Raw genomic sequence first — 27,251 nt, 5'->3', positions numbered from 1 at the left:
TGTTGGAACACAGTTCACTTACTTGGAGGTAGTTTGATGTTTTCATGTCTTGCTGTTCAGATTTGGTAGGCAGACTCAGGGGAGTGATCAATCTATGGCCAATTATTCATCACTATTGAGGCAAGAACTTTCTGAGTGTCCTACCTAATGCACCATGAATTATGAGGCTTTCCTGGCTGGATCTGTGAACAGGTACTATTCCTGGCCCTGTGTGAGCACTGGTCACCAATCTTTCTAATCCTTTTAGGTGGTTCCTTCCCCAGTTTCTGATAGTTTCCTCTCAGTGATCATTATTCAAATGAATACTCAAAGGGACCCTTTTATAGATCTCTGAAGTTCTCTCTCATCTCCGGTACTCTGCCCTGTGAACTCTATCCATCCTGGTGTCCCCTGACTCAGCTTTGTCTCCTAAATTTGGGGAATCTGCTTGATTTCACTTGGGATCCCCTCTCTGTTCTGTGGCCTGGAAACACTCTTAATTAATAATTTGGGACAATTAGAAGGTGTATTATAGATCATTGTCCTTTGTTGTCCTGCGCCCAGTATCTTGAGAAGTATTGGTTCATATAGTTTGTCCTTTTTATTGTTCGTTTTAGGTGGGACGGTAAACTTGTTGCCTGTTACTCCATCTTGTCTGGAAGCAGAAGTTCATTCATATCCTCTTAAAATACAACTATTTACATGCTTCAGTTAGACTATATCTATCATTTTATAGTCATATAAACATTATATCTCAGACAGTTTCCCTATTTCTAAATAGTTTTCATAATTGCCCTTTTAGTAGCTGCAAAATATTCCACTGTGTGCCAAATTCATTTGAGAGCATTTTATACATTAAAGAATGATTGATTCCAAAAAAGAATTTCAGATGTGGCTTACTGACAAAAAGAAAGCCTACTAAATAAGAGTAATACATTATGAATTAAAAGGAAAAACAAGGCTGAGAAAAACCAAGGAGGTGATAATGTCAACTATGATAATATCTGCTCTAATTGAAAGTAAAATTAGGCTTTGGGTGTTCTGGCAGCCAAATATGCCAACTGTGATTAGTTCCATTATTTTCATTATCCGAATGTAAAGGAGACTTAAGGGGAGCTAACAGTTACTGAGTGCCTTCTATGTGCTGCTTAACCTGAGGTGCACTAATATTTGATTTGATTTTCACCTCACCCTCCTGCTACCCACTTGGGGTCACAGAAAAAATGACAGGGCAGCTTTCTGATTCCCAAGAGTAAAATGGCACAGCAGGGATTCTGAGGCTGAGGCCATCGGTCACACGGGCTGCCTCAGGAGGGACACACGTTCTCCTTGTACTAAATTCCAAGAGACATTTCTCATATGGGGCGGTTTCTACAGGCAGCAGTGAGCCACCCAAACATCAGTCTACCCAACAGTTTCATACTAAAGACAGAAGAGGTTTTTATTGGCGATTTTTTTTTTTTTTTTTTTGGCAACAGCTTTTCGTGGGTATGACATTGAACTGTCCTTCAACTGAGGAGCTTTTAGGAGGAGCTACATGGAAAGGAATTACGTAGCTTTTGTGGGATGTACCATTAGCCGAGGATGGAACTTAGTGACTTGGAGGACAGGATTAGTGTTCTCCACACGTCCTAGTTCTGTGATCTTGATTGCTCTTGAACAAGGTTTTGAAAAGACCCAGATAGCTCATACCTCACTATTTGTTTGTTTGTTTGTTTGTCTGTTTGTTTGTGAAGTGTCTGTTTTACACTCATTGACTCCTCTTCCTTACAGATTGCCCCACAATGCTTCCACTTTGATTTCTAGGTCCATAGCTCTACCTGCTAAGAGCTCTGGGCATTTTTGTTGAGGGACCATTGTCACTGGACTCCTGGGGTTCTCTCCCTCCTCCTCCGCCAGACTGCTAGTTCTCCTCACAAACGCCCCATGCTCTCCCCAACCCTCCCCGGGTGTTGTCTTTGCCCCTTTCTTCTTGTATTTAACATTTTAGCATCTCCACTGGTGCCCAGTTGAATATTATTGAGCACCTACTGCTCTGAGCTTGATGATCAGAGCTATAGGACTTCACAGAGCGCAATGGTACCTAGTTCTGACATCTGGTTGTTCATGTTATTATCCTTCTAGTAGGAGGATAATAAAAGAAAGTGAATGACTGTCATAAAAAACAGTAACTTAAAAGCTGTACAGACAAAGCAAATTTGAATGCCCGAATGGAAAAATTAGGAACTATTGCATGGAGGATATAACTTTTGACATTGAAAGTTTTGTAAACATGCACACTTTCACCAGACTCGGTTTACGTACCTCCCAGCCTTGCGTGGCCCTGCCATGGCCTCCGGGATTTAGCTATGTGCTCAGTGGGGGGCCCGGCTGGTGTCACTGTCCCTTCCCTCCTCCTAGCACTGCCAGCCGTCCCAGCCTCCTTCAGGGTGTGGGCCAGCTTCCACCACATGCACTGAGGAAGGACCTTCAGCAGTTCCAGTGCCCATGTCCCATCTGACTGACCCACAAAGGCTGAGGGTGTCCCTCTGTTTCTGGGCTCAGATGCCATGCCTTTCTGCTCACAGCTACCTGGAGGGGCTGGTCAGGTAACTCTGAAATGTAAGGGAGCTGATGACCTGTGGAGTCCCTTTGGCCAACCAGAGTCAGCTGATGGGCAGGAGCAGGCTGGTGACCCCCCCCCCCCCAACTTCCTCTCTTGGATGTACTATCCCAGGGAATAAAGTTCCATGCCTGTCTGGACACCCTTCCTCACCACCGAGCATCTATACTGTGACCAGCTGCGTAGGTACCACCTGGTACCCACTCTCACCCCCTCCCACCTCGTTCACTCTTGCTGCCCTGAGATGACACCTCCCCATAATGTCTTCATGTGTGAGATCTGCTATAGGCTCTGTTCTCTAGATTCTTTCTTCTAGGGCACAGATTCAGGGTGAGGCTTTACGAGCAAAGTACAGAGAGAGGAAGGCAGGTGTGCCGAGGTCCAACGTTGGTGGCTGACGTGAAATCTCTCTCCCTAGTGTGTTTTAGGCTTCTCGACACCCGGAACTTCTCGGGCTGGGCCCTCTTCGGGGTACACCCTCTCTTTGCCCACATCTGCCAGTTGCAACAGCACCGATACTCACTTTTTCCTTGTGCTTTCCGTATTTTCCAAGTACTTAGTCCATGTGGAATCATAAACCAGGAGTCATAAAAAAGAGGTTCTGCTTATTCCTTAAATTCCAGCTCCAAAACGAAGACGTTCTTAAAGCTGAAAGCAGACTCTCCGCTCTGTGCTGCCTGAACGGTTTTTAGGTCACTTTATAGCATTTATCACATAATGTCTTGTACCATAAATGATTCTTGGGTATCATCACATCTACCGGCTAAAAAGCTCCTTGAGGGGAGAGATTATGACTGAGTTTTGTACCTTCTACAAAGCCCGTCATAGAACACAGCACACAGGAGCCACTCAGCAAAGATCAGTTGAATACACTTAGCAACCTATCCACGAGGTTAAGATAGCCCTGTAGATACGTTCCTTAAATCATTACTATTATTATGGTTAATTTTGAATTTTTTTATGAAACCCACTAGCAGATCTAGAACGTTCTGACAGCTTGGTGCAAAGCCACACTCACGGGACTCAGATCATGCTGTGAATTTCCAAGCACCTGAGAGTGGGGAGTGATTCTCAGAAGTTCCTGAGGTCAAGGGCATTAAAGTCCAATCCAACAACGTGGAAGGGAGTTGTGACCCATTGGGCCACCATAGGATAAACAATGAGAGAAGAAACTTTTCATTCACTCAGTTAATATTTTTGAGCGCTTACTTTATGCCAAGCACTGTGATGATCAAATACATTGCTTTTAAAAGTATAAATTATATAGGGGCAACAGCTATACCCGTCCGTAGGAACTTTTAAAAGTTATTAATTTCTTCCCCCCCAGTTTTTATTTAGAAAATTGTTTTCCATGTTCCTATACTTCATACTGTGTCGTTAATTCTAAGGAGTTTTTGGAGTCATTACAGCAGGTGAGGAAAGGGAGAAATCAGAAAAGGACATGAGAAACTGTTACCAGAAGTATTAGTAATTGCTCTTTTTAGTTGAAAAAGTGGACTCCATAATAAGATATAAGCTTGGCAGTGCTCATAAAAAAGATGCTTTAATTTTCTTAAATCTTTGACTCTGGGAAGCCTTTGGAGCCAGTCATTATATAACAAGACTGGGCAGACTTCCTTTTTTTTTTTTTTTTTTCCCTTTGAAATCTTCCCAGGAAAATGCTGCATGATATGATTTTCAAAGCGAATTTCCTTTTTTTCTTGTCCTAAGCAGTGTCCCTTGCTACAAATTAGCCTCCCATGCCTCCCTAAGCAAGAGAATCTCCTTCAAAATTCCTAACAGGCAGCCTGGTGGAGAGATGGGAGGGAAGGGAAGGGAGGGCGCAGGGAGGGAGGGAGGGAGGGAGGGAGGGAGGGAGGGAGGGAGGAAGAGGTAGAGGGTGTCTGTCTGCCGTGTACATGTGGTGCAGGCAGGGAGATCGGAACGCTCACAGAACAGGCAGTGTAATTGCATGGTCCTTGGAAGTATGTTAGCCCCACGGGGAACTCGGCTTGCCCTTCTCCTTAGGGAGGAAAAGTAGATTTGGGGATGGTGGAAGGGATCAGTCCATCACTGACTTCCTGCTCGGTCAGGATGAGGGCATCTGCTGATCTCCAGTGACTGCCTGATGCTTGTGGTCCGGCTCCACTCTCTCGCTCCCAGGTACTTGATTTTGCAAAAGGAACACACCTTTCTGCAGCAAAGAAGACACTGACCGGATTGCGGGCGGTAGGTTGACATCCACAGCGTGGTTATGCAGCAGAATTGCTGAGAGACGCAGAGAAAGCGGGGCATTGGGTGGGGTGTTATTCGGGCTGATTGATTTATCTCCAATAGGAGATGATTTATTTTAATTGTCAGTTAAAAGAAGAGTTGCTGCCTAGGCTAAGCTATCCGTTAAGCATCCTGTGTTCTAAGCTTTTATGTTTGTGTCTGATGTGGCTTCTGTGCTCGTACAGCTTAGGGAAGCTAGGCAGGGCTCACCTTTAAATAACCTGCAGCTTCCTATTTTTCCTTTTCTCTCTCTCTCTCTCTCTCTCTCTCTCTCTCCCTCTCTCCCTCTCCCTAAGCAATATTCCCACCCCTTCTTGCCAACGCCCCCCTGACCTCCCCTGCCGGCCCCTGTGACATGTGGCCACTCCGCATCCCCAGCCCTGTGCACACCCTGAGTCTGGATTTCTGGCTGTTTTGCTGCAGGTTTCAGTGGATGCTTTGCAGTCACCCGGGGCCCAGGCGGACTGACTGTGCAGGAGGTTTGTGTGTGGGAATCGGAGACCATGGCAGTGCAGCTGGTGCCAGACTCCGCGCTCAGCCTGCTGATGGTGAGTGCTTGGGAGGTGGAGCCCAGGCAGAGCCCCGCTCCAGCCTCCCCGCGTCACACCCCGCGCACCGCACACCGTGGTCTGCCGCTGCCGCTTCAGTGGCTGCAGACACGTTCAGACTCGCTCTGCTTTATCCCACATGCTCTTCTGAGATGATTTCTGGGGTAAGAGTCTCAGCCATGACAAAGCATTCCCAGGGAAAAGAGTGCTAGATTTGCCATTCTAGAAACTTGTTGCTTCGTGCTATTTTGAGAGACGTGCTGGCAAACAGGTGCTGAGAGCCGCTGGAAATAGATTCCCGCCAACGCCTCCCCCTGGCTCTCTGCATCCTTCCCCCCTGCCCCACCCGCGCCTTTCGTAGCTAAATCGGGGTAATCGTGTTTGTTGACATCTTCCGTGGCAACTGTGGAATTTTTTTGCCCGCAGGGTGATGGAATAGGCTCTTCTTTCTAGGTACCCGTGTGTCTGCTTGGATTTCCCCATAGAAGCAGCCCAGGGGGTTGGCTGTGGCCTTCTGTGGCATTTGGGCTGCGGAGCTGGAGAACGCTTATCTCCCAACCACAGTTTCTGGGGAGACCCTGGCAGGCCTCGCGTGGAGCACTGACCTACTTCCAGCCACTCCGTGGTTTCCCTCATGTTAAGAAGGCCTCTCCTCTCTTAGTATATTGCAGCAAACCAGGTCACTGGCATCACCTCGTCTTCAGCCAGTTGACCTTTTGCTTGACCCTAGGTTCAGGGTTTGCTTTTGCTGTCCTGTCGCTACCCCCTCCTCCTCACCGAGCAGCCCGCATGCCCTCAGAGATGCTGACGGAAGCCACCTGTGTCAGCTGGGTGTGTGAATGGGTGTCACAGGGACCCGGGAGATTTTGCTCACAAAGCCTAAGTACTTCTGCTGTGGATACTGATCTCTGTTTCCCCGCTGAGAAGGGGAGATGCTGCTCTTTGAGACCTGGGGAGTTCATTAAGTTCGCCGGGAAGAGGAGCCAGCTGGGAGCCTGTCTCCTGGGCGGTGAGCCAGGGCGAGCTAAGAGACAGATAGATACCTTGGTTCTGTGTTACCCCGGGTGTGGTTTCGGCCACGGAGGTATGTGAAACGCTTGAGATCTCACGGGTCTCTGCTGACTTCCGACGTCACTGGGAGAGAAGGATGGGAAAGAAGGAAATTTGTTTTCTGGGGAAATTACCCTTTATACATCTTCCGTCCCTCATGAATTCTATTGTCTGGTGATGCTTTAGCCTCCGTTGTCTGCCTGTGGCCACACAAGTGGATGGTAGGGGTTCTGAGTATTGGTGACTGTAGCAGGCCCGGAAGTGGCAGTCAATGTGGGGACCAGGGGACTCCTGGGAAACCGGGAGTCTGGGTTATGTGTGGAAAAAACAGATGTGTACACTCACAGGTAGGTATGCACGCGTGTATTATCTAATACTGGTTAATAACACAGAGATACATCCTGCATTATGCTAAGGCAGAGAAGAAACACGTTCTTGAAAAATGGCCTGCTTGCCTCCAGATTTCTGCTCTCAATTCTCCCCCCGTGCTTCCGGGCCCCTGGATTTGTGTCTGTTTTACTGGGAGCCCTAAGGATACATCCTCGGTGCCCAAGCAGCTCAACGTCCTGGTCCAGATGCTCCTGCCACGTACACACCAGGTTCTACTGTTCCTGGGGCTCCCGAATATTCTGGTGGCCACCCTGGAGGTCTCTGCAGCCCAGACTTTATCCTGTGTTTGTCAGCGGCCTCTGCCCTCAGATCGTTCCCCAGCGCTCACCTGCTGCCCGGATTAAAGGATTGTGTGCACGTCTTGCTCGGAAGCAGGGGGAAATAGCTCTTGACACTGTGGTGGACCATTAGATTAGAGAACCCTGGAGCGTTGTGTGTAATCGGGGTCCATGCATGTTTTCTGGTTCACCTGTGGTTTGCGGGAATTTTCTGCTGCGGACTTCCTTGCTTGTTTCATCTTTAAAGGGTAAAACTTAAAATAATTGCGTCCCTGACCAACTACGTGATGAGTCTCAAAATTTATAAGCAAGTCCAGGAGGAAAGAAAGGAGGAAAAGAGGCCATTTAACGGAGTTGCTTTGGCTGTGAGTTCAGGAAGGAAGCTGTAAACGTTATTATTTATTAGCTAATCAATCAGCCAATCCGTTCTCAGCATTTATGGAGCGCTCACTGACTGAGGGAAGCAGCACGTGGTGTACGGCCAAGAGCGGGAGCCCAAAACGATACCCGGTTTGGGGGAAGGTCAGTGTCAGGGTGCCTGACTGCAATTCTGGTTCTGTGCCGTGGAGTCGCTGGGCTGCAGGCCAGGCCAGGCAGGGCGATACGGCCGCGCCCCTTGCTTTTGGATGAGGAGACAGCCAGAGGTTCTCTTCAGTGTAGACTCTAAATGGTTCAGGGCAGCAGACGTTTCCTCGCTTGTGGAAACAGCAGCGGAGTCTAGAGTCGGAGAGCCCTGTGTTCCATCCCCAGCTGTGCCACACGCTGGGTGACACTGGGGGTGTCACGCCCTCTCTCTGTTCCTTAGCCGTTTGCTAACCGAGGGGCTCCTGCTCATCACGAGGGTCCTGTCCAGCTCTGTGAAGCATGATTTGAGACCTCTGGGGGTGACACCTAGAGCAGAGCCCCTAACGCTTTCTTCGGCATTGCGTCTTCATTTGCATCCTTAGCACGTGAGCAGTGGTGCTTTGGGAACTGTGTTTCCATCCACGAGGCTTTTCGGCCAGGGCGACTATGTTTCATAGTATCGGCTGGAATGGGTGGTCGTTAGGGTTCGTTCACACTCTGCTGTCAGGAGCCCTGCCCCACGGGGGGCTTCATTTGCACCACTGAACAAGAGCAGGTGACTTCTGAGAAATAGCTAAGGTGCCTTTGCACCCTGGGGCTGGCTTTGGGCATCGGGGAGGGGCCCTGGGTTGTGAGCGTGCTCTGACTGTTTATGGTGGGGGGATTCCGCGGACGCCGTCAGTGGGGAGCTGCCGTGGGGGCGACGAGCATCCGTGTGATATGGAGCCCCTCGGACAACCAGAGAAGTGTGGTCTTGGAGAGGATGGGTGCCGGGGGCGGAGACAACCTCCCGTGGCGGGGGAAAGCCCATCTCTGCAGAAATCTGGGGAAGCGAGAAGAGATAATGCTGCGTCCGCCACACCGTTGGGAGCCTCCAGCCTGATGTGACTAAGTGGAGAGCAGGGAGCTCTTGGCTGGGTGTCATCTTGTGAAGTCGTGTGAGTCTGGGGGACACCGCCCGGGCTGGAACGTACTAGAGCCAGGGATTCGTTGATTATTTCTTAGTGACAGGATAGAGATTCATAACCAAGGGCATACTGAGGTGGTGTTATGACATTTTGCCTCTTAGATTCTGAAAGCTCAGGCGCTGATTAAAATGGTTTTAAATGTAAGTTAGCTGGCGAGGTAATAATGCGCATTATGCCTTTCTACCAACAGAATTCCTTTATATACACTATCTCACTTAATCCCTTCAACAGTCCTATTTTTAAGACAAAAAAGTTGATAATCAGAACTAGGGAAACTGTCAGTGGTCACACATCAGAATTTGATGATGCAAAGTCTCAAAAGTGGGGTCCTCAGACTCTCCAGCCAGTGCTCTGATACCGTATCACAGCTTGAGAACTTGCCTACCAGGATCTTCTAACACTTTGGATCAGGCCCTCGGGGGGGCCTTACCTCGGAGCCCTTCTGCATTTTCCATGTTTCTAGGTGGGTGACCCTGTCTTCTTGGTTATCATTATTCTTTTCCATGTAGAAATGTAAAATCAAAAACTGATACCACAAGTAAGGCTCAAGACATGTGGTTTGACTCCAGCCACATATGAGGTATTTTCATATCCATGAAAGACTTGCCATGTTTTCAAGGTCCCATTCTCTTGGAGTCTGTTTTTCTAAGAAATTGCCAGGAGTCATGTTTTACAGTAGGAAAATTAAATATGTAAAAACTCTAATTCATAAGTCAGAGAAATTAGTAGGTGGTTATTCACAGTGAATGAATGGTGTGAATTAGACTATCCTGAAGGTTCTTTCCATTGCAAGAAAAATTGGTTTCATGTTTCTGGGATTTTCTCTAATAGAGTCACTCCTTGATCTGCTTTGAGTAGATTCCAGTTGATAACCTGCTGTCCTGTAACTTCATCTCTGTCATTTCATTTCATTTCATTTCATTATAGACTCTTCTATCATCAGCCACGTTCCTCACGTGGACACTTTCCTTTTTAATTATCCAACAAATATTTGCTGAGTATCCCCTCTGTACAAAGAAGAATATAAGCGGGTCGCTGGCTTTAGCAGACTTACGGTCTAATTGGAGAAACAAGATAGAGACACATGGAGACTGTGGTAGGAAGTCACAGCACAGCTTCAGAGAATCTCAGAAGAGCTGTAATGATACAGTGCCTACCGTCACCAGGCAAGCCCTGGGGTGTGCTGAGTTCAGAAGTCCTGGCGTGCACTGATTGTTAGAACGCAGGAACCGGCGAAGCCAGGCAATATGTTGAGGAGTGGATGTGTTCAGAGAGCAGATTCGAGGTGAGGAGAGTGATTGAATCACAACCAAGTCTAGATTGTGTTTGCGAGATGGGAAAGCCCTCTGGTTTAGATAGAGTGGCTGTAGGTAACACAGGGTTACATGGTCAGGAGGGCAGGCTGGGGTGTGACCAAGGTTCTAGTTCTGTTACCATAACCTAAGTTCCATCTAAACTCGACAAGTGACAGATCTCTATTCACAATTTCTGATAAGACCACAGATTTTTCTCCAGATCCCCATTGGCAAAGGACATTGAATAGAATTGAGTGCTGTCTTGAGGAATCTTGCTCTTGAGTTAATAATAATAATCCTTATGTTTTTCCAAAGTGCTTTTGCATCTGTTGTCTTACCAGATGTCCTCTGCAAGCTGAGTGGGACAGGCACTCTTTCTTTTATATAGTGAAGCTGAGACTCAGGGAAGTTAAATGACTTGCCCAAGGTGCAATTGCGATATTACCCAGGTTTCCATGATGGCTAACTCCTAAGTTTGAAAATGTGATATTGGCAACCTTTATGGAAATTCAGAGAATATTACAGAGTGTAGCCATCTAAACTATTGTACACGGTGTGGCACCATCTAAACATGGGGCTTGGGACAGGGACCCTGGGTGTTCTGGTCCACAGGTGTGACTGATTCTCAGTATCATTTATCTTTCTGGTTTAGTTAAAGTAGAATAATTATTCAGAAGTCTCTGGGAAATCTCATGTCATTGTTGCAACTAAGGCAGTAGCTAAAATCCTTCTTACACACAATTATCTAGTTTCTAAGGTGCAATTTTCTATGCGTAAATCTGAAATCTTGATATCAACAATTTTTGTCATTAGTGTTTAATGTATAAATTTATCCGTCTCAGAGGGTGAAATTTGAAATCAATGACACTCACATCACCTCTCTTAGATCATTTTTTTTTTTTTTGCTAAATATATTTTTATTTCATTTTATGTCAAATCTGTCTCTCTGGTTGAGACAGAGACCTACTCAAACTAGCATTAGTGAAGAGAGAAAGGTATTGACCGATGTAATTGGGAAGTCCAAGAAATGACACAGCTCCAGAAAAAGCTGGATTGAGGACTTCGAGTGACTGCGTCAAGACCCTGTTTCTCTGCCTCTCCCTGTGTCTTGATTCTAGTTTGCTCTCTGTCAGCTTCAGGCTCCGACAGATTCTTCCCCTAGCAGCTCTGGGGTTACTTGTCCTTAGAGTTAATGAACCCAGATAAATGAGCAAGACTTTCCTTACAAGTTCCTTCCTTACCATCTGTTTGGCCCTGTTGGATAATAGCCTTGTCCAAGGCAAATCACTGGGTCCAGGGGTGGGTTCTTTGACTAAGCAGGTTGGCTTTTGTTTCTGGACCTGAGGAGAGGAAGGAGGTGGGTCAATTGGTTGGTAACTCCATCTGAATCACATGGACTATGGGAAGGGCAGGTTCCACAAGGAAAAGAACCTCCAGGAGAGGGGAAGGTATTTAGCAAGGCAAAAACAATAGAAGTCCCTTACAGTGGTCATTGCACCTAGTTTACCATTATGGGGCTCCTACAGAACTAGTCAGGGAGGTAAAGCATCAGTGAACCCTAAATCATAGGTTCAGTTTCCCTCAAAATAAAGATAAATGGGAAAGCCCAATTGTCTAAATAGTTTTTGTCAGGTGGAACTAGTCCTACCATCTCTGAAGTGGGATAATAATAGCTACTACATAAGATTTGGAATAATTCCATGAGATGTGCATGTAAAGTACTCAGCACTGTTCCTGGACCAAAGCCAATTCATAGTGAGTACAGTCGTACCTCGGTATCCCTGGGAGGTTGGTTCCAGGACCCCCGTGGATACCAGAGTCCTCAAGTTCCTCATATAAAATGGCATAGTATTTTAATATAACCTACACACACCCTCCCATACACTTTAAATCATCCCTAGATTACTTATAATACCTAATACAATGTAGATGCTATGTAAAGAGTTGTTGTACTGTATTGTTTAGGGAATAATGACAAGAAAAAAGTCTGTACAGGTTTGGTACAGGCACAGCCATCATAGGCCTAACTACATAGTACAGGTCAGCAACAATGTAATATTATTAGGGACTGCTGTCATTTAATGACCGGAAAGAGAAATACATAGAATGAAACACAGAATATTTAAAATACAAGTACAAATAGAAAATACAATTGTAAATAGAAAAATATAAATTTAAATAGAAAATAAATATAAATTTATTCTCTCTCTCTCTCTCTCTCTCTCTCTCTCTCTCTCTGTATTTCTGTCTCTCTCTCTCTCTCTCTCTCTCTCACACACACACACACACACACACACACACACACACACACGCCCTGGTTTTTCTCTCTTGGTGACCCTCACGTGATGATGGTGACGGTGATGGTTGCTCTATGACGCCTACAGTGCGGATGTGATGAGGTGACAAGGCATGTGGGCTCTAGGTAAGTGGTGAGACGTCAGGCCAGCTTGAACCTTCTCACAGGACATCAGAAGGATCATCTGTCGATGATCCCGACTGTAGAAACTGGTGCTTTGGAGGAGGTCAGTGAGGCCAGCGTCTGGATCTGTGGAGGTTGAGGGCTCAGGGTCTTCAGGCGTCTAAGGTTGAGGCTTCAAGGTTGCAGATGCTTCCGTTGGAAGCATTGTTACAGGAAGCCGGCTCTTCCTTCCCTTGGCATCAGCAAACACATCTCGTGGTGGTTGTAGGCCTGCTGTTATCCCTCCAGTGACACAGAAGCCTCGTCCCATGGAAGGATCGTGCTCAAGAACCATACCCTTTAACCCTTGTGCGTGTGGAAAGCCTGCTTCAGATTTTTCAAGGGTCCAAATCGATGGCTCCGCCTCCTGTAATTTTCTGCATCGCCAGCATCTTCATCTGCGGAGAATCTCAGCGTTGGGAAGAGGGTTTCTCTGTGCTTTTCTGCACGTCCCTCAGACTCATCCTCAGTCCTGTCAGAGAATTCTTTCCCACCGGTTTCCCTTGCGGCATTCGAGGTATTCCTGACTTTTTTTAAAAATCAAGAGCAGGGAAGCTCCTGAAATCACTGACTGCCTCACCCCATAGAGGCTTCTAACGTGCATGGAGTGTCTGCCCTTGGCGGCGTCCGCAGCCTCTGTGATCGTGAAGCGCTGCCACGCACCCGTGGTGCTGCTGTCGGGTCGGCCTCCGGGGCAGCACAGACCCTCCCGAGGGTGAGGGCGTGCAAGTCACCTTTGTGCTCTTGAGGATGCCTTGATCGCGGGGCTGCAGCGGCGACACGGCGTAGGAGATGGGGGACATCGCTGCCCCATCCTTGGCGGCCAAGCAGAGAGATGGGAGGCGGCCGGGAGCGTTGTCTGTTACAAGGAGGACCGTGAGTAGCAGCTCCTTCTTTTCAAGGCATTTCTTCACTTCGGGAGTAAAGCGCAGGTGGACTCATTCCAAGAACAGGGTGGCCATTACCCACGGCTTCTCGCTGTGGCGCCAGAACAAGGGCGCGGGGAGTTTTCATTTTCGTTCTTGAGAGCCTGGGTATTGTCTGCTCCTTGGCTCCTGTGACCTGCTGTGTCATCACACGGCTCCAGGCTGAGAAGATCTTTCCAGGCTTGGAGCCCCAGGGCTTGCTTGGCACTAGCACTCAGGGATGTGGGTATGACTGGGCATCTTCCTCCAGAACAAGCCCGGATCGTCACAACTGACCGCTTGCTCTGGAAGGTAGCCTTTCTCTTCCGTGAGTTTCTTGAGCTCTTCTGGGAGCTCTGATGCTGCCTCGGCATCAGGCCATGTGGATTCTCCCGGGATCTTGAAGTTCTTGAGGCTGTAGCACTCTACATAGCTGGAGGGCCATCTCTCACTCAGTCTAAACTCCCTCCTCTTCTTGACCCTCTCACAGTAGCGCTCATACAAGCTACGTGCTTTTTCACACGTCATTTTGCCATCAACAGGGACATGCTTCTGTGACATGTCCTCTAGCCACACACTGAATGCCTTCTCAGTTTTGCAAGCACTTGGTCACCAACCAGAGAGACCCCGTTTGTTGTTGGAGGAGCAGAGTACAAACACTTCCATGAACTTCAGATTCTTTCCGGTTTATTGCTTGAACGTTGGATTTGAACTCACTGACTCTGGCCCTTTGGCAAGTGACACGACACCTTTCAAAAGAGCTATGATTTTAACTTTCCTATCAAGAAACAGCCCTTTATGCTCTCTCTTAGCCTTTGAGGGAGGGCCTTGACCCCTTAATTGCTTTGTAGGAGCCATCGTTTCACAGAAAGAACGGGTGCACACAGCACAAGCAAAGAACAAGTGAGACAGGAGGTTAGACATGGTTCACACCGTGGTGCTGTGGAGTGACTGAGGACCCGAGAAGGTGGGGGCTGCAGCAGGCTGTGCCTACACATCACTTCATTTGCGTGGATTCAGCAGAGAGCTCAGCACCCGGCTAATTTAAGTTCCACCTTCTGGAACTTTCTGGAATTCCTTTTCCGAATATTTTTGATCTGTGGTTGGTTGAATTTGCAGATGCAGAACCCATGGATATGGAGGGCCAACTGTTTTAACTGTTGCTTTGCTTTACCTTAAAATGATATGAAACAACCATCCACCCGAACTCATCTCATTGGGATTCCTGCCTGAACCAGAGTCAACCTAAAAGAAAAAGTTGCCCAATTCTCTCTTTCTGCAACCCAGTCTCTGGACGATCAGCGACCACTTTTGGACAGTCAGCCAATGGTTTTAGAAAAACAGATGCTCCGAGGGTCAGGTGGACCATTCCCGTCGTGAGCAAATTTGAATTTGCATTCCTGTCTTGAATAACTAACAGAATTTCCTTATGCTCTGAGGGGAGATGATTAAAATATGGGCTGCAATATGTTCTCTCTGGCAAATGCAAAATGCACGCCATCCAGGCCTGGTACACTTGACTAGGCAGCTATTAGTGCATCTCTGCTAAAAATGAACCGTGTGGCTGCTTTGCAAAGTTTAATAGCGGTGTGGAGAGCGTATGCTCCTGGTGCAGGTAGCAGTTTCTCATTGAATTCTCTGCCAAAATAGGAAATTGGGACATATGATGTGTAGTCCGGTCGTAATCAAAGGTCCTGGAAACATGCTTCACTAAGACCATGTGGTACAGACTGAGTGAGACACAATTCCGACGTCAAGGTAACATTGAGCTGCATCTCACTGATGAGTGCTCTCTGTAGCCTTGGATATTGAAATCTTGGTCTCACCATCTAGACCTGGAGACCTAGTTTTCCTGAGAGGTAGATGCACTTCCTGTCCCCAAGCAGTGTCTCATGCACACCCGTGATTTTAACTTTCGTCTTACGTTCTCCGCTCTCTGATTATGTCTGTGGCTCAGGCTTGCCCCGAGCTCCTGATGACTCCCAATCTAAGTGCTTATCGATTTATCCTCCTGCTTATCCCGCAGGTGCCTCAGACTCAGCACACCCCAAAGAGGACTTACGTTCTCCTCACTAGTCTGCATGTCTTAGCGTCATTGGTGAAACCATCATTTTCCCTGTCATCCCAGAATTCACCTTCGACTATTTCTTCTCCCTCTTCCACGTCGACCAGTTATCACCGGGTCCTGGTGCTTCTGCTTCCTCCTCTTCTCCCTCATCAGGCCCCTCCTCCCCGTCCCCCGTCTCTGCCATCATTCAAGTCTGTAATCTCACGCACCTGGGCTACATGAAGAGCCACCTGGCTGGTCTTCTTCCTTCTATGTCTGTCTTCTGTACATTTTCCAGAGTGATAGTTATAAAATGAAGGTCTACTTTCTAGACCTAAGATCCTCTGATTACACCTGATTACACATGGAATAAAGCTCAAGCTTTTTAATATAACATCTATCACTTCTAGCTCTGGCCTCTGCCTGCCTGGCCTCATGTCCTACTGTGCCCTCCACCAGCCCTCAAAATTGCTATTCTAGCTCTTGTACGATTCCTACCCATCACCCCTCACAACTGCCATGAAGGCTCAAGCCCATGCACTATTGGATGTGCTCTTTCCACTATCTGGATTATCATTCTTTAAGTTTCTCCTTTATTTCATTCATTCGTGTATATTTCATTCATATATTTTTGTCTGTCTCACTTATTGGTAACACTGCTGTATGATATTTGACTTTTATATCTATTTTCCTTAATAAAATGTGAGCACATCAAAAATAGAGAGTATGGGGCTTCCCTGGTGGCGCAGCGGTTGGGAGTCCGCCTACCGATGCCGGGGACGCGGGTTCGTGCCCCGGTCCGGGAGGATCCCACGTGCTGCGGAGTGGCTGGGCCCGTGAGCCGTGGCCGCTGAGCCTGCGCGTCCGGAGCCTGCGCTCCTCAACGGGAGAGGCCACAACGGTGAGAGGCCCGTGTACTGCAAAAAAAAAAAAAAAAAAAAAAAAATTAGAGAGTATGTGCCATCCATTCATTCAGTAAATATTTACTGAGCGTCTACTATCTTCTGGACACTGTTTTAATGTAAAGGATGCAACAGGGAACAAGCCGGATGAGACTTCTGCTGTGCTTGAGCTCACATTCTCTGGGGGAGAGATTGACTATAAATAGAAATATCCAAGAGTCATAAGTACCCCATCGGGAATTTAAAACAGTGATGGGGAGACAAAACTCTAGCTTTAGAGCAGGGGACCAAGGAAACCTCCTCTGAGGAGGTGGCATTTAGGCTGGAGGGTGATTGGTAAGAAGGGAACCGTGGTTGACAGCTATGGTCTGGGCTTTCTAACCAGGGAAAGTGCTGTAGGACCGGAAGGAGTTTAGCAAGCCTCAGCTCCTGTCACTGCCCTCAGTGGATTGGGTAGATTGCGGTCTGGCTTGAGCATTTCCAAGCTTTTGCACTGGACCAGGCTCTGGGAGGAATTTGAGGTAAGTCCAGCACATGGCCCTTACCCAGAGCTGTAATCTCATGAGAGAAATAGAATTACAGACAACGTCGAGGTACCATTGCATGAAAGGAAATGGCCCTGCATTAATGGGTGTGGGACCAGCAACATGCGGGAAGGAGTTCAGAGGAGGGGTGGTGGTCGTGTGGGCAGGGGGACGGGAGGGAGGCTTAGAGACCTAGCTAAGACCGTCTGCAGGATCAAAGGACGTCAAGCCATTTCAAAGGGTGCATTTCCCCCCGTTTTATTTGGATATAATTGATATATAACACTGTGTAAGTTTAAATTGTACAACATGTTGATTTGATACAGTTATATATTGAAAAATGATTACCACCATAGCATTTGCTAACATCTCCATCATGTCATATAATTACCAATTCTTTTCTTTTTTTTTTTTTCTTTTGCGGTGAGAATATCTAAAATCGACTCCCTAGCTACTTTCAAGTGTGTAATACCTTGTTAACTGTTTTCACCATGCCATATATTAGATCCCTGGAATTTATTTATCTCCTAACTGGAAGTTTGTACCCTTCAACCAACATCTCCCCTTTTCCCTCACTCCCCAGCCCCTGGTAACCACCATTCTACTCTCTGTTTCTGTGAGTTTTGCTTTTTTAGATTCCATATATAAGTGAGATAACACAGCGTGTCTTTCTCTGTCTGGCTTACCTCACTTAGCACAATGCCTTCAAGGTCCATCCATGTTGTAGCAATTGGCAGGCTTTCCTTCTTTTTTATGGCTGCGTAATATTCCATTGTATATATGTGCCACATCTTCTTTATCCATTCATCTGCTGATGGACACTTGGGTTGTTTCCATGTCTTGGCTGTTGTAAATAGAGCTGCAGTGAACATGGGGGTGCGGCTATCTCTATGAGATCCTGGTTTCATTTCCTTTGGATAAGTACCCAGGAGTGGCATTGGGGTGTGTTTATTTTTGATGGGAGAGGGAAGCGAGGAAGTGTCTTCCCAGCAAAAGGAACAAAGTGATAAGGGAGATTCAGGAGGAGATGATTATAAACAGCCAAGAGCCGAGGCCAGAGGCGGGCATGTGAGGGAGGGATTGCTCGGGAGCGTATGGGACTAAATGAAGGGCAGGAGTTGGAGGAGGTGGAGAGCTGGCGAAGCGAGCCGCGACCACGTGAAGGAAGAGGCTGCAGATGCTCCTGTGAGCACCCGGAGGGGAGCCTGTCCTGAGTGAGGACTGACTTCGTGGGTGTGGCCGTGGGGAAGTCGAACCTGGAGGTGGCCTGCAGGCCGCACTGGGGGGACGGAAGGGAGAACACCAGTTCGGAGGGACTTGCACAAATTCGGGTGGGAGGTGAAGAGGCAGCGTAGTGGCGGCTGTGGGCGAGGAGCAAAGTGGATGAACTCAAGGAGCGTTCTGAAGGCAGAAGCATCAGAAGGACACGACGGATTGACGACGGGGGACCGTGCCCGGGCAGGAATGAGTCAGGACCACAGCGCGTTGGCTGTTGGAGCTGCAGGGCGCAGTGACAGGTAGGAACCGCTTCGGGGTGGGAAATACAGCTTGAAGGAGAATGGGCTGCAGTGCCCGTGGGATCCTGCGTGGAAGGGGCTGCGGTAGTAACAGGATTTCCCGGAAGAGGTGTTTGATGAGCAGTTGGAGATGCTGGTCCCTTGAGGTCCGTGATTAGCTTTGGAGGGCCAGGACCGGAAGTGAGTCCAGAAACTCAGGAATCCTGAAGCAAGACCACAGGGGGAAACGAACAGGAGGCCAGGCCTGCGACAGGGGAATTGCAGCAGTTGTGCTTAGAAAGAGTTCATAGTAGCTTGGTACACAAGGCCACATTTGGACCAGATCGATGTTACCTTGACTGTGGAATTAACTTCCCTTCCGTTAAGTGCACCACATGGCCTCACTGGAGCAGCCAAGGAGCTCTTCCGCTCGATGTCGGTTACAGATTTCCGTAGCGCACGGCTGAGCTGGGAATGTACGTAAGCAAGCTATGACTACACTTCACGAAGCAGCCGGAGTTATCTATCCTGAGTGTGCGTGTGTGTGTTCAGTTAATAATACTGCATAGCAACTGTCCCACGCTCTGTGACTTAACATCACCGTTTTATTGTGCTTACTAATTCTGTGGTTCAGGAGTTCCAGCAGGTGCCAGTGGGAATGGTGGTCTCTGCTCTACAGTGTCTGGAGCCTCAGCTGGCTAGGGTCAGAATCTGGGCTGGCTGGACAGCCGGGCACTGGCATCTTCTGGAGGCGTCTCCGCTCACACGTTGTGGCGGTGGTGTGCCGTCAGCTGCACCACAGCTGGTTCTCCTGGCCACAGCGCTTGTCCAGGGCCTCTCCCGATGGCTTGGGCTTTCTCACAGCACGGCTGCTTCAAGGTATTGCACTGCTTACGTGATGGCTTACGGCCCCAGACCGAGTATCTGAGCTAGCAAGGCACAGCTGTATGACCTTCGGTGGCCCCGCCTCAGCAGTCACGCAGACTTGCTTCCGGTTGCCAACAAGTCACTAAGGCTAGACTCCAAGGGAGAGGGTTAGCCCTCACCTCCTGGTGCAAGCATGTCGACATAGCTGAAGATGTGTTTAAAACCACCACAGTATGTACTCATTCTTTGTAGCCTAATGTCACGGTCCTTGAGGGTCTTTTACTTGTTGAATTACCCACGACTCGTCCACGGGACTTTGCTCAGTGGACGCATATACCATAAATAGTCATTGATGGAACGGTAGGTTGATATCTGAAGAAGCCAGTTTTTAATTTTCTTTTTCTGTTTTAGCAAAGAGTTGCATTAGAGTTTTCAGGTTTTCATCCAAACTCTAAATATCTGGGGAGTGACATGTGTTTAGTGCTTCTATGTCATACCTTCAAAGAATGTCCAGAGAATGTATGAGTCATGAAGAAGGCCTGACCTGCCAGATCTGTGACCTCTAAGGTTCCCGGGTTTAGTTCCCCCTGATGATTGGGAGCTAATAAAGCAACAGTGTTGCTTCCTTTACGGGCTTGGTATTTGGACTCCTGATTTGTTTCATGTCTTTATTGCCCATGTGTCAAGGTAAAAGAGGGGACATAGCTTGCTGTTAGGACTGAGATGCTTTTTTTTCCCTCTTGAGTGTGAGCAAAATTGAGCCGTAATGAACACGGCTGAGGTCATTTCCCAGGGATTAATGACAGGGAGAATGTGTTCATGGCCTGAGGCTTAGTCTTCGGTCATTAACCTAGCTGGTCATTAATATTGTCGAGGAATGCTTGATGTTGGGCCATTACAACCAGTGCCATATGCTGCTACAGGCGGGGACATGAACATTACCCGTGTCAACACCTACTTGTTTCCTCTCCATTCCCCATGATTACGGAGCCAGGCAGCCCTTTTAATACACACTCCGAAGGCATCAAGCACCAAGGGCAGGAAAATTTGAAGCTTCCCTTTCCTCCTCTTCCCTTCTCTCTCCTCCCTTACCCTCCCCTCTTCTTCCCTTCTCTTTTCTTTAAAAAAAAACAACACTTATAGGGGGTAGCGCTCAGACATACATTGTGGTAAAAGCACTAGGATATGGGAATAGATTTCTTAATACCACCTGGTCCCTGCTCTCAAGAAGTTTAGCATTTCCATTGGAAAGGTCAAAAAACAAATAATTCCAACGCAGCGAGTTAACGTTACGACAAAGAAATTGTCAACATGCTGTAGCACACAGGAGCACAGAGCAGCAACCTCTAAAGGGCGCTGATGTTTCAGGTGAGTTTTGAAGGCTCAGGGTCGGGAGGTGGATCATGGCGGTGGAGAGTTCCAGGTCTAGGGAAGAGGAGACACAGATGCAAGTGACAAAGTTGTATGTTTCGGCAACCGTGTGACATTTGGGTATGGGAAAAGCAAGGCGGGATGGCAGAGATGAGGCCAGAATCCTGGCTAGGGGCACACACAAAGTGTTTTCTGAACAAATGGTGAGGAGTTTGAACTGGAAACTTACTAACATCGAGTCATTAATGATTTTAAGCAGGGAATGATGTGCCCAGAGCTGAGATGCAGAGCTACCACTCAGGAAGTAGTAGGGAGAAAGGATAGAAAGGACGAGTGGCCTGAGGGGAGGGAGCCTGGGCGAGAAGATATGCAGGTCATTCTGTTGACAAGCCAGCGGGACTGAGGCCGGGCCGGTGGGGGTGGAGGAGAGGAATGGACTCGTGGGCCACTGCCGTGGGAGACAGAGGTGGGTGGTTCGTCATGGCCCCCGTTAATAAACAAAATAAATGCCTGCTCCAAGTAGCTTTAAAACGGAAAATTCTGTAGTTCATACATCAAGTCCAAAGGTAAAGCCGTGGCCAGGCTCTGGTTCCCCCACCCACTCCCACCGACTTTGATCTCTTGGCTCTGCTCCGGTCTGTGGGCGCTGCCTGCAGTCTGGCTTCCCTCACATGGTCACAAGGTGGCTGCCGGCAGCACCTGTTCAAGCCCAGGTGGAGAGAGGAAACGCCTCTCCTCAAAACAGGAACAGTAAGTTCTTCCTTTCTTTTTGAGGGTGCCTACTCAGATCATCCGCCCTCCCCAGGGGAGGATCAAGCACCCGTTGGCTTAAGCCTGGGGCTCTGAACCAGCCACCAGCCAAGAGGCACGGAGTCACCGTGCTCGGCTTGGATGTGTCAGTATTGACTGCTTGCAGCTGGGAATGGGGGCAGTTTCCCCTGTCTCACATAAAAGGGAGGGAAGAAGGTGGGTGTGGTTGCTGCAGGGACAAGCGACAGTATCTATGACTGGAGCACAGCCAAGGACACTGAACCCGCCAGGGAGAACTGGAGGAAGAGGGAGGTCGGTGCGTGGACTGTAAGATTTTTGAGGGCAGGACCTACGTCTCGTTCACTTTTGATTCCTCAGCTCTTAGCTCCGCGCCTGGCACATAGTAAGTGCTCAGTCAACATTCGTTGACTGAGTAAAGGCGTCTGGGAAGAAGCAGTACCTGAGCTTGAAGGTACAGACCACGAAATGAAGTAGACTAAGGGTTTCAAGCAAAGTTTAAAAGAATTGGGGAAAGTAAAGAGTCTTACAGTTGCATGATAACCTTTCGGAGAAGTCAAGGAGTTCAGAATCACTGGCACCGATATCCAAGGCAGGGAGCAGCCAAGGGTGAGGCCCGAGAGGGGAGGAAGGAGCGCACTCTGCTGAGGAGCTTGGGTAGTCGCTTACAGAGAATGGAAGACGTTTGGAAACTTCTAGGCAAGAGGAGGAGATCATCCCATCTGCGTGTGTATAGAGCACCCTGCTGAGGAAGGGTGGCAGACTGCTGTAGGACCTCGAGAAAGACACGATGAGGTGAAATCAGCAGTTGATTAGCTCTTGATTGGATATGCTAGGCAGAGAGGAGAGTCACGGGTGACCTCGGGTCTTTATGTTGGGTGAGGGGGCAGGTGGAGGTCACAGGGAGGAACCGATTTTAAAGGACTAACGTTACCTTCTTTTTGGACAGGTTCATGTCAGGAGCCAGTGACACATTCTAGGGGAGGTGTTTAGCTGTGGTCAGATGTAGGCGTGTGAAGTTGGGCAAGAGTTCTGGTTAAGACATGTGTATTCAGAGTTGTCAGTATTCAGGGGATGGTTAGAACAACACAGGCCACCCCGGTGGGGGGGGGGGGTATAGACTGGCTGGAGCTGTGAGCCCTGGGTGAGGCACTGAAAGGGTAGGGAGTGGAGGGAAAGCCCGTAAAAGAGGCAAAGAAAGAAAGTCAGGGAGGTGGAAGGAGGTCCAAGAGCGTACACCGTCTCGGATGACAAGAGAGTGGAGGGTTCCAGTAAAGACCGAGGGGTGATGATCAAGACTGTAAAGTGCAGCAGAGACTAAGGAAGATAAACACTGAAACACTGGATTTGCCAATCACGATGGCAGTGGCGACCTTATGGTGAGACGCTTCATGAATGTGGTAAAATCAGAAGCCGGGTTACAAATGAATGAGGAGGAAATAGGAGGCGAGGAGTAAACACAGAGAGGATATAGGAGACGGGGAGAAGAGATGGTAGCCTGAGGAGTGGGAGGAAACAAGGGAGCTATTTCAGAGGTGGGGAAATCACAAGCATTGTTATAGACTCAAGGAGAGAGGCTCAGACTGCGAGATTAAAAGTGTAGGGGTTTGGGGAGAATGTTGGCAATGCTTTGCCCTCACAGTTCCAAAACGGCTGCAGCCCCAGCCATCACGTCCCTCACCCCTGTGTCCAAAGGCAAAAAGAAGAGGAACAGTAAAGAGAGCTCTCCTTGTGTCTCTTAATTTCTCTCAAGGAGGAAAATCTCTCCCCAAATCTCCCCTTATTTTCCTTGGTCAGAACAGAGTTTCCCTTATTTTCCTTGTTCAGAACAGAGTCATTTATATGACATGTTGCAGATTGGTTCACTCAGCCGCCTCTCATAACCCTTCACCAGAATGCCCTCTTAAACTGTTGGCTGGGGATCTAAAACATGCATTTCCCAACCTCCGTTGCAGCTGGGGTTCTGCATGTGGTATGGCTTCCACCAAGCTAGCTCTCTGGCACCAGACCTGGAGAAGTGAAGTGAATGAGTAGAACTGGCAGTTGCAGATTTTCTTGCAAGCAAGATGGCAGAGTGTTAGGTTCTTTGGGACCAGCTGTTGTGGAGGTGCTGGTGTCCAGTCTCGGATGTCAGAGGTGGTGGCTGAGTGACACTCTGGGGTCTGAAGTTATGCTTTGGCGTTACTCTTGGCTCGGTGGTGGATGACCTCGATCATCTGGTTTTCCCATATATTCTTAAACTACCTAATACCCTGTAATAGTTTCCTGTCTGCTTACACTAATTAGAGGGGATTGTGTTGTCTGCAACAAAGAACAACACGCCAGACTGCTCCAGCTGTAAGGGAGGCTGGGAAAGAGAATCACTGACTTTTCTAGGCTCTTCCAGTAGAGATGAAGGTTCAGGGTAATGGCTGTTTTGTAGGGAACCAAAAGGACCTGCCATAGATAAGCATGGACCTAGATAGGTTTGCAAATAGAACAGACTAGGTGAGCGTTTGTTTTATTTGGTACACGATGTTTTTAGGGGACCATCAAAATATTTAAAGTATAACCATCATTCTATGACGATGGCTTATGTGAAAGAGCTATTAGTACAAAAGCTAAACCTATTTCATCTCTGTTGTCATTGCTGACAACAGCCTTTGAAACACTGTTTAGACCACCATCCAGATTTGAGGGATGACAGTTACAAAATAGAATCCAAGGATGGGAAGGGAGGAAGGAAGAAATATGGTCTTTTAAATAAATATTATAATTTTAATTATGATTATGTAGACAAAGAGGCAATATGATTTTTGAAACTCTTGGTAGATATTTAGCCGTTTGCATCTTAGATCCAAATCTTTTTGACTACTAATACCATTTTTTGCAAATTAAAGTTTTTGGCCAGTTTTTAAACATACAAATACCTTTGCATGATATATGTAGCTGTTGTATATATATGTTTTTCACCCTCTGGAAAAAATATATATAACCTCCCCTCCTAGTTCCTTAGTCCTTTAGATTATTGTGTATCCTTCCAGAAATTGTCTATACATATGCAACATCTTTCCTTGTCAGGCCCTATCGTGCTACCTCATTCTTTTTTAAAGAATATATATTGGTAATATTATATTGTATGAATGACTCATAATTTATATAAACAATCCATTATTGATGGACATTAGGCTATTTTCAATATTCTGTAATTACAAACAACCCTACAATGAAGATTCACGTGCATCCGTCTTTGCAGATGGCTGGAATATACTGTAGGACAAATTCCTAGATGGGGAATGCTGAATCAAGGGTATGTCATTCAAAATATTTATGGGTATGGTCATATTACTGTCCTCAAAAAGGCACCATGCAAATTTGTTTTTTAAAATTACACTTTCAAAGCTCTAGGTTTATAAGAATCCATTCCTGGGACTTCCCTGGTGGCGCAGTGGTTAAGCATCTGCCTGCCAGTGCAGGGGACACGGGTTTGATCCCTGGTCTGGGAAGATCCCACACGCCGCGGAGCATCAAAGCCCGTGCGCCGCAACTACTGAGCCTGCACTCTAGAGCCCACAAGCCACAATTACTGAGCCCACGTGCCACAACTGCTGGAGCCCATTTGCCCTAGAGCCCTCATGCCACAACTACTGAGTCCACGCCCCGCAACTGCTGAAGCCTGCACGCTCTAGGGCCCACATTCCGCAACTACTGAGCCTGCATGCTGCAACTGCTGAAGCCCGCGTGCCTAGAGCCTGTGCTCTGCAGCAAGAGAAGCCACTGCAGTGAGAAGCCCGCGCACCACAACGAAGAGTAGCCCCCACTCGCCACAACTAGAGAAAAGCCCTTGCAAAGCCAAAAAAAAAAAAAAATCCATTCCTATCTACTGGTACAGAATACAGGAACTATAGGAAAAGTGGACTGTTCTCCGAAGGGTATTTAGGATCTTACTGTATAAACAATTATTGCATTAAATGTCTGCAAAATTCAAGTGGCAAATGAGCAGTGAATATCAATTACACATCTGTTCCATCTCAAAGGCAAATGGCCTTTTAATTTTATATCCCAAGTATTATACTCAAATTTCATCTCTTCCTCAGATTGCTGCTCTCTCTTCTTTTACTTTCACTGTGAAAATGGTTTATTGCATTTTTCACATATTAAATTAATTTTAACAGAAAGCACAATGGAGCTTTCTTACACATTTTAGTAAGCACATATCTTGGATTGGGATTTAATCCATTAACGTATATAGGGTCCCAGTAAGTGTTTAAACACTGAGGAATACCATGCAAAAAAAAAGTTATAAGGTCCCTACTTTCAGTGATCTTACAGTCTGGGTTGAGAAATTGACATATAAAATGTAAATGATTAAAGGCCAAATACAAAGTAGTATCTAAATGCTATAATGTGTAATTCAGGGCTTCCCTGGTGGCGCAGTGGTTGAGAATCTGCCTGCCAATGAAGGGGACACAGGTTCGAGACCTGGTCTGGGAGGATCCCACATGCCACAGGGCAACTGGGCCCGTGAGCCACAACTGCTGAGCCTGCGCGTCCGGAGCCCGTGCTCCGCAACAAGAGGGGCCGCGACAGTGAGAGGCCCACGCACCGCGATGGAGGGTGGCCCCCGCTCGCCGCAACTAGAGAAAGCCCTCGCGCAGCAACGAAGACCCAACACAGCAAAAATAAATAAATAAAAAATAAATAAATTTTATAATGTGTAATTTAACTCTTCATACTTAGCAATGCAGAGAAGGAAGAGGTTGCTTTGCGTGGGGGCCATCAGGGATTCTGTGAGACGGATGGACGTTGGTTTGGTTTTGAGGGGTGGGAGGGGAAGTGGAAAAGCTCTCCCCAAAGAAATGGGGAGCAGGGTGTGGTTGCCATGAACCAGTGGAACTGAAGGAGGCCTGGGTTTGGGTGGATGAGGTGGGACGTCGTAACAAAAGGCCATATGCTTGTTGGTTGGAATATATCGGAAATAATAGGAACTGAGTGTGATCCACTGGAAGGAGCCTTTGGGAGAAAGATGTGTCGTGTGTGCAGAATGGTCCCCGAGAAACAAAGTGGCTCGTGGTCTGGGCTCTCACGCTCAGCCACTTGGATCGGAAGTGGACCTCTCTTAGTGTCCCACATACAAATGCCATCCTTCTTTGTTCCAGCCCTTTGTGAATTTATCTAAACTTTTCCAGCCTTTAGAGAATAAGAGAGCTGTTTTCCAGGACCTGATGTTCAAGAAAAGATTGAAGACGGGGACCAGTGGTGGGGGAAGAAGACAGAAGCTGGGCAGTGTTCCAGGCACTCAGCTACAAAGGGACTGAGCTGGTGGTACCTGGGCGGGAGGTGGACAGTGCGGGTGCGGCTCAGAGGAAGAGCAAAGCCAGAAGCCCCTGACCTTGGTGCCACATGCAGGTGAGGGGCAAGTCTATTCAGTCGCCCAGTACGCATTTACTGCTGGTCTGCTGTGTTCCAACCCCGTGCTAGATGCTAGAGGGCAGTAAAAGCTGACCAAGAGAGCCTGAAGGAGCTACACATTGTGTGCATAGAGAAAGAAACAGGCCAAATAAGGCGAGGACGCAGGAGAGGTATCAACAAAATGCTGCAGAGACTCAAGGAAGAAAAGATCCCAGGTGGCTAGGGGTCAGGGGGACATCCGAGGTGGTGGCCCTTGAGGACACATTGGAATTCAGCTTGTAAGGTTGAAGAAGAGGGTCTGGGAGAGCAGATGCCCAGAAAAAATGAGCAAGAACAAAGGAAAGCGCTGCGCAGGAGTGGTGCACCCCGCCACTGATGCACTGGAAGGGTAACCAGTCGTTCTGGGGGGCTACGCAGATAGAGGACGGGGAGCGGGCAGGGGAAGGCTAGGGAATCAGGCCAGAAGGGGATCTTCTTTCAAGCTCTGAATTTGAGGCTGAGGAGTTTCTTTTGAATTAGGTAATGAGGATCCACTACAGATTTGTGAGCAGGGACGGGTGGGGAGGTGTTCATGGGAAGGGGCCGTGGTGGTGAG

General features: G+C 47.8%; 1 protein-coding gene across 5 annotated transcripts in view; it reads left to right on the top strand.

The window, feature by feature from the left end:
• The window catches only part of FRMD4A (FERM domain containing 4A), a 663,610-nt gene that overhangs the window by 27,870 nt on the left and 608,489 nt on the right, over window positions 1–27,251 (top strand). For 2 of the 5 annotated variants that reach the window (XM_067030461.1, XM_067030463.1), the window contains exon 3: window positions 5,258–5,382. In XM_067030461.1, the coding sequence (XP_066886562.1) occupies window positions 5,258–5,382 (125 nt within the window). Of the gene's footprint in view, window positions 1–4,459; window positions 4,790–5,257; window positions 5,383–5,500; window positions 5,547–27,251 lie in introns of those variants that run through there. The other 3 variants (XM_067030468.1, XM_067030469.1, XM_067030471.1) reach the window with 3 other exon arrangements.

Source organism: Kogia breviceps, chromosome 3 (assembly GCF_026419965.1).
Source record: "Kogia breviceps isolate mKogBre1 chromosome 3, mKogBre1 haplotype 1, whole genome shotgun sequence".
Taxonomy (NCBI): Eukaryota; Metazoa; Chordata; class Mammalia; order Artiodactyla; family Physeteridae; genus Kogia; species Kogia breviceps.
The sequence above is the reverse complement of the archived record's forward strand: the minus strand, read 5'-3'. Positions and strand labels throughout refer to the sequence as shown.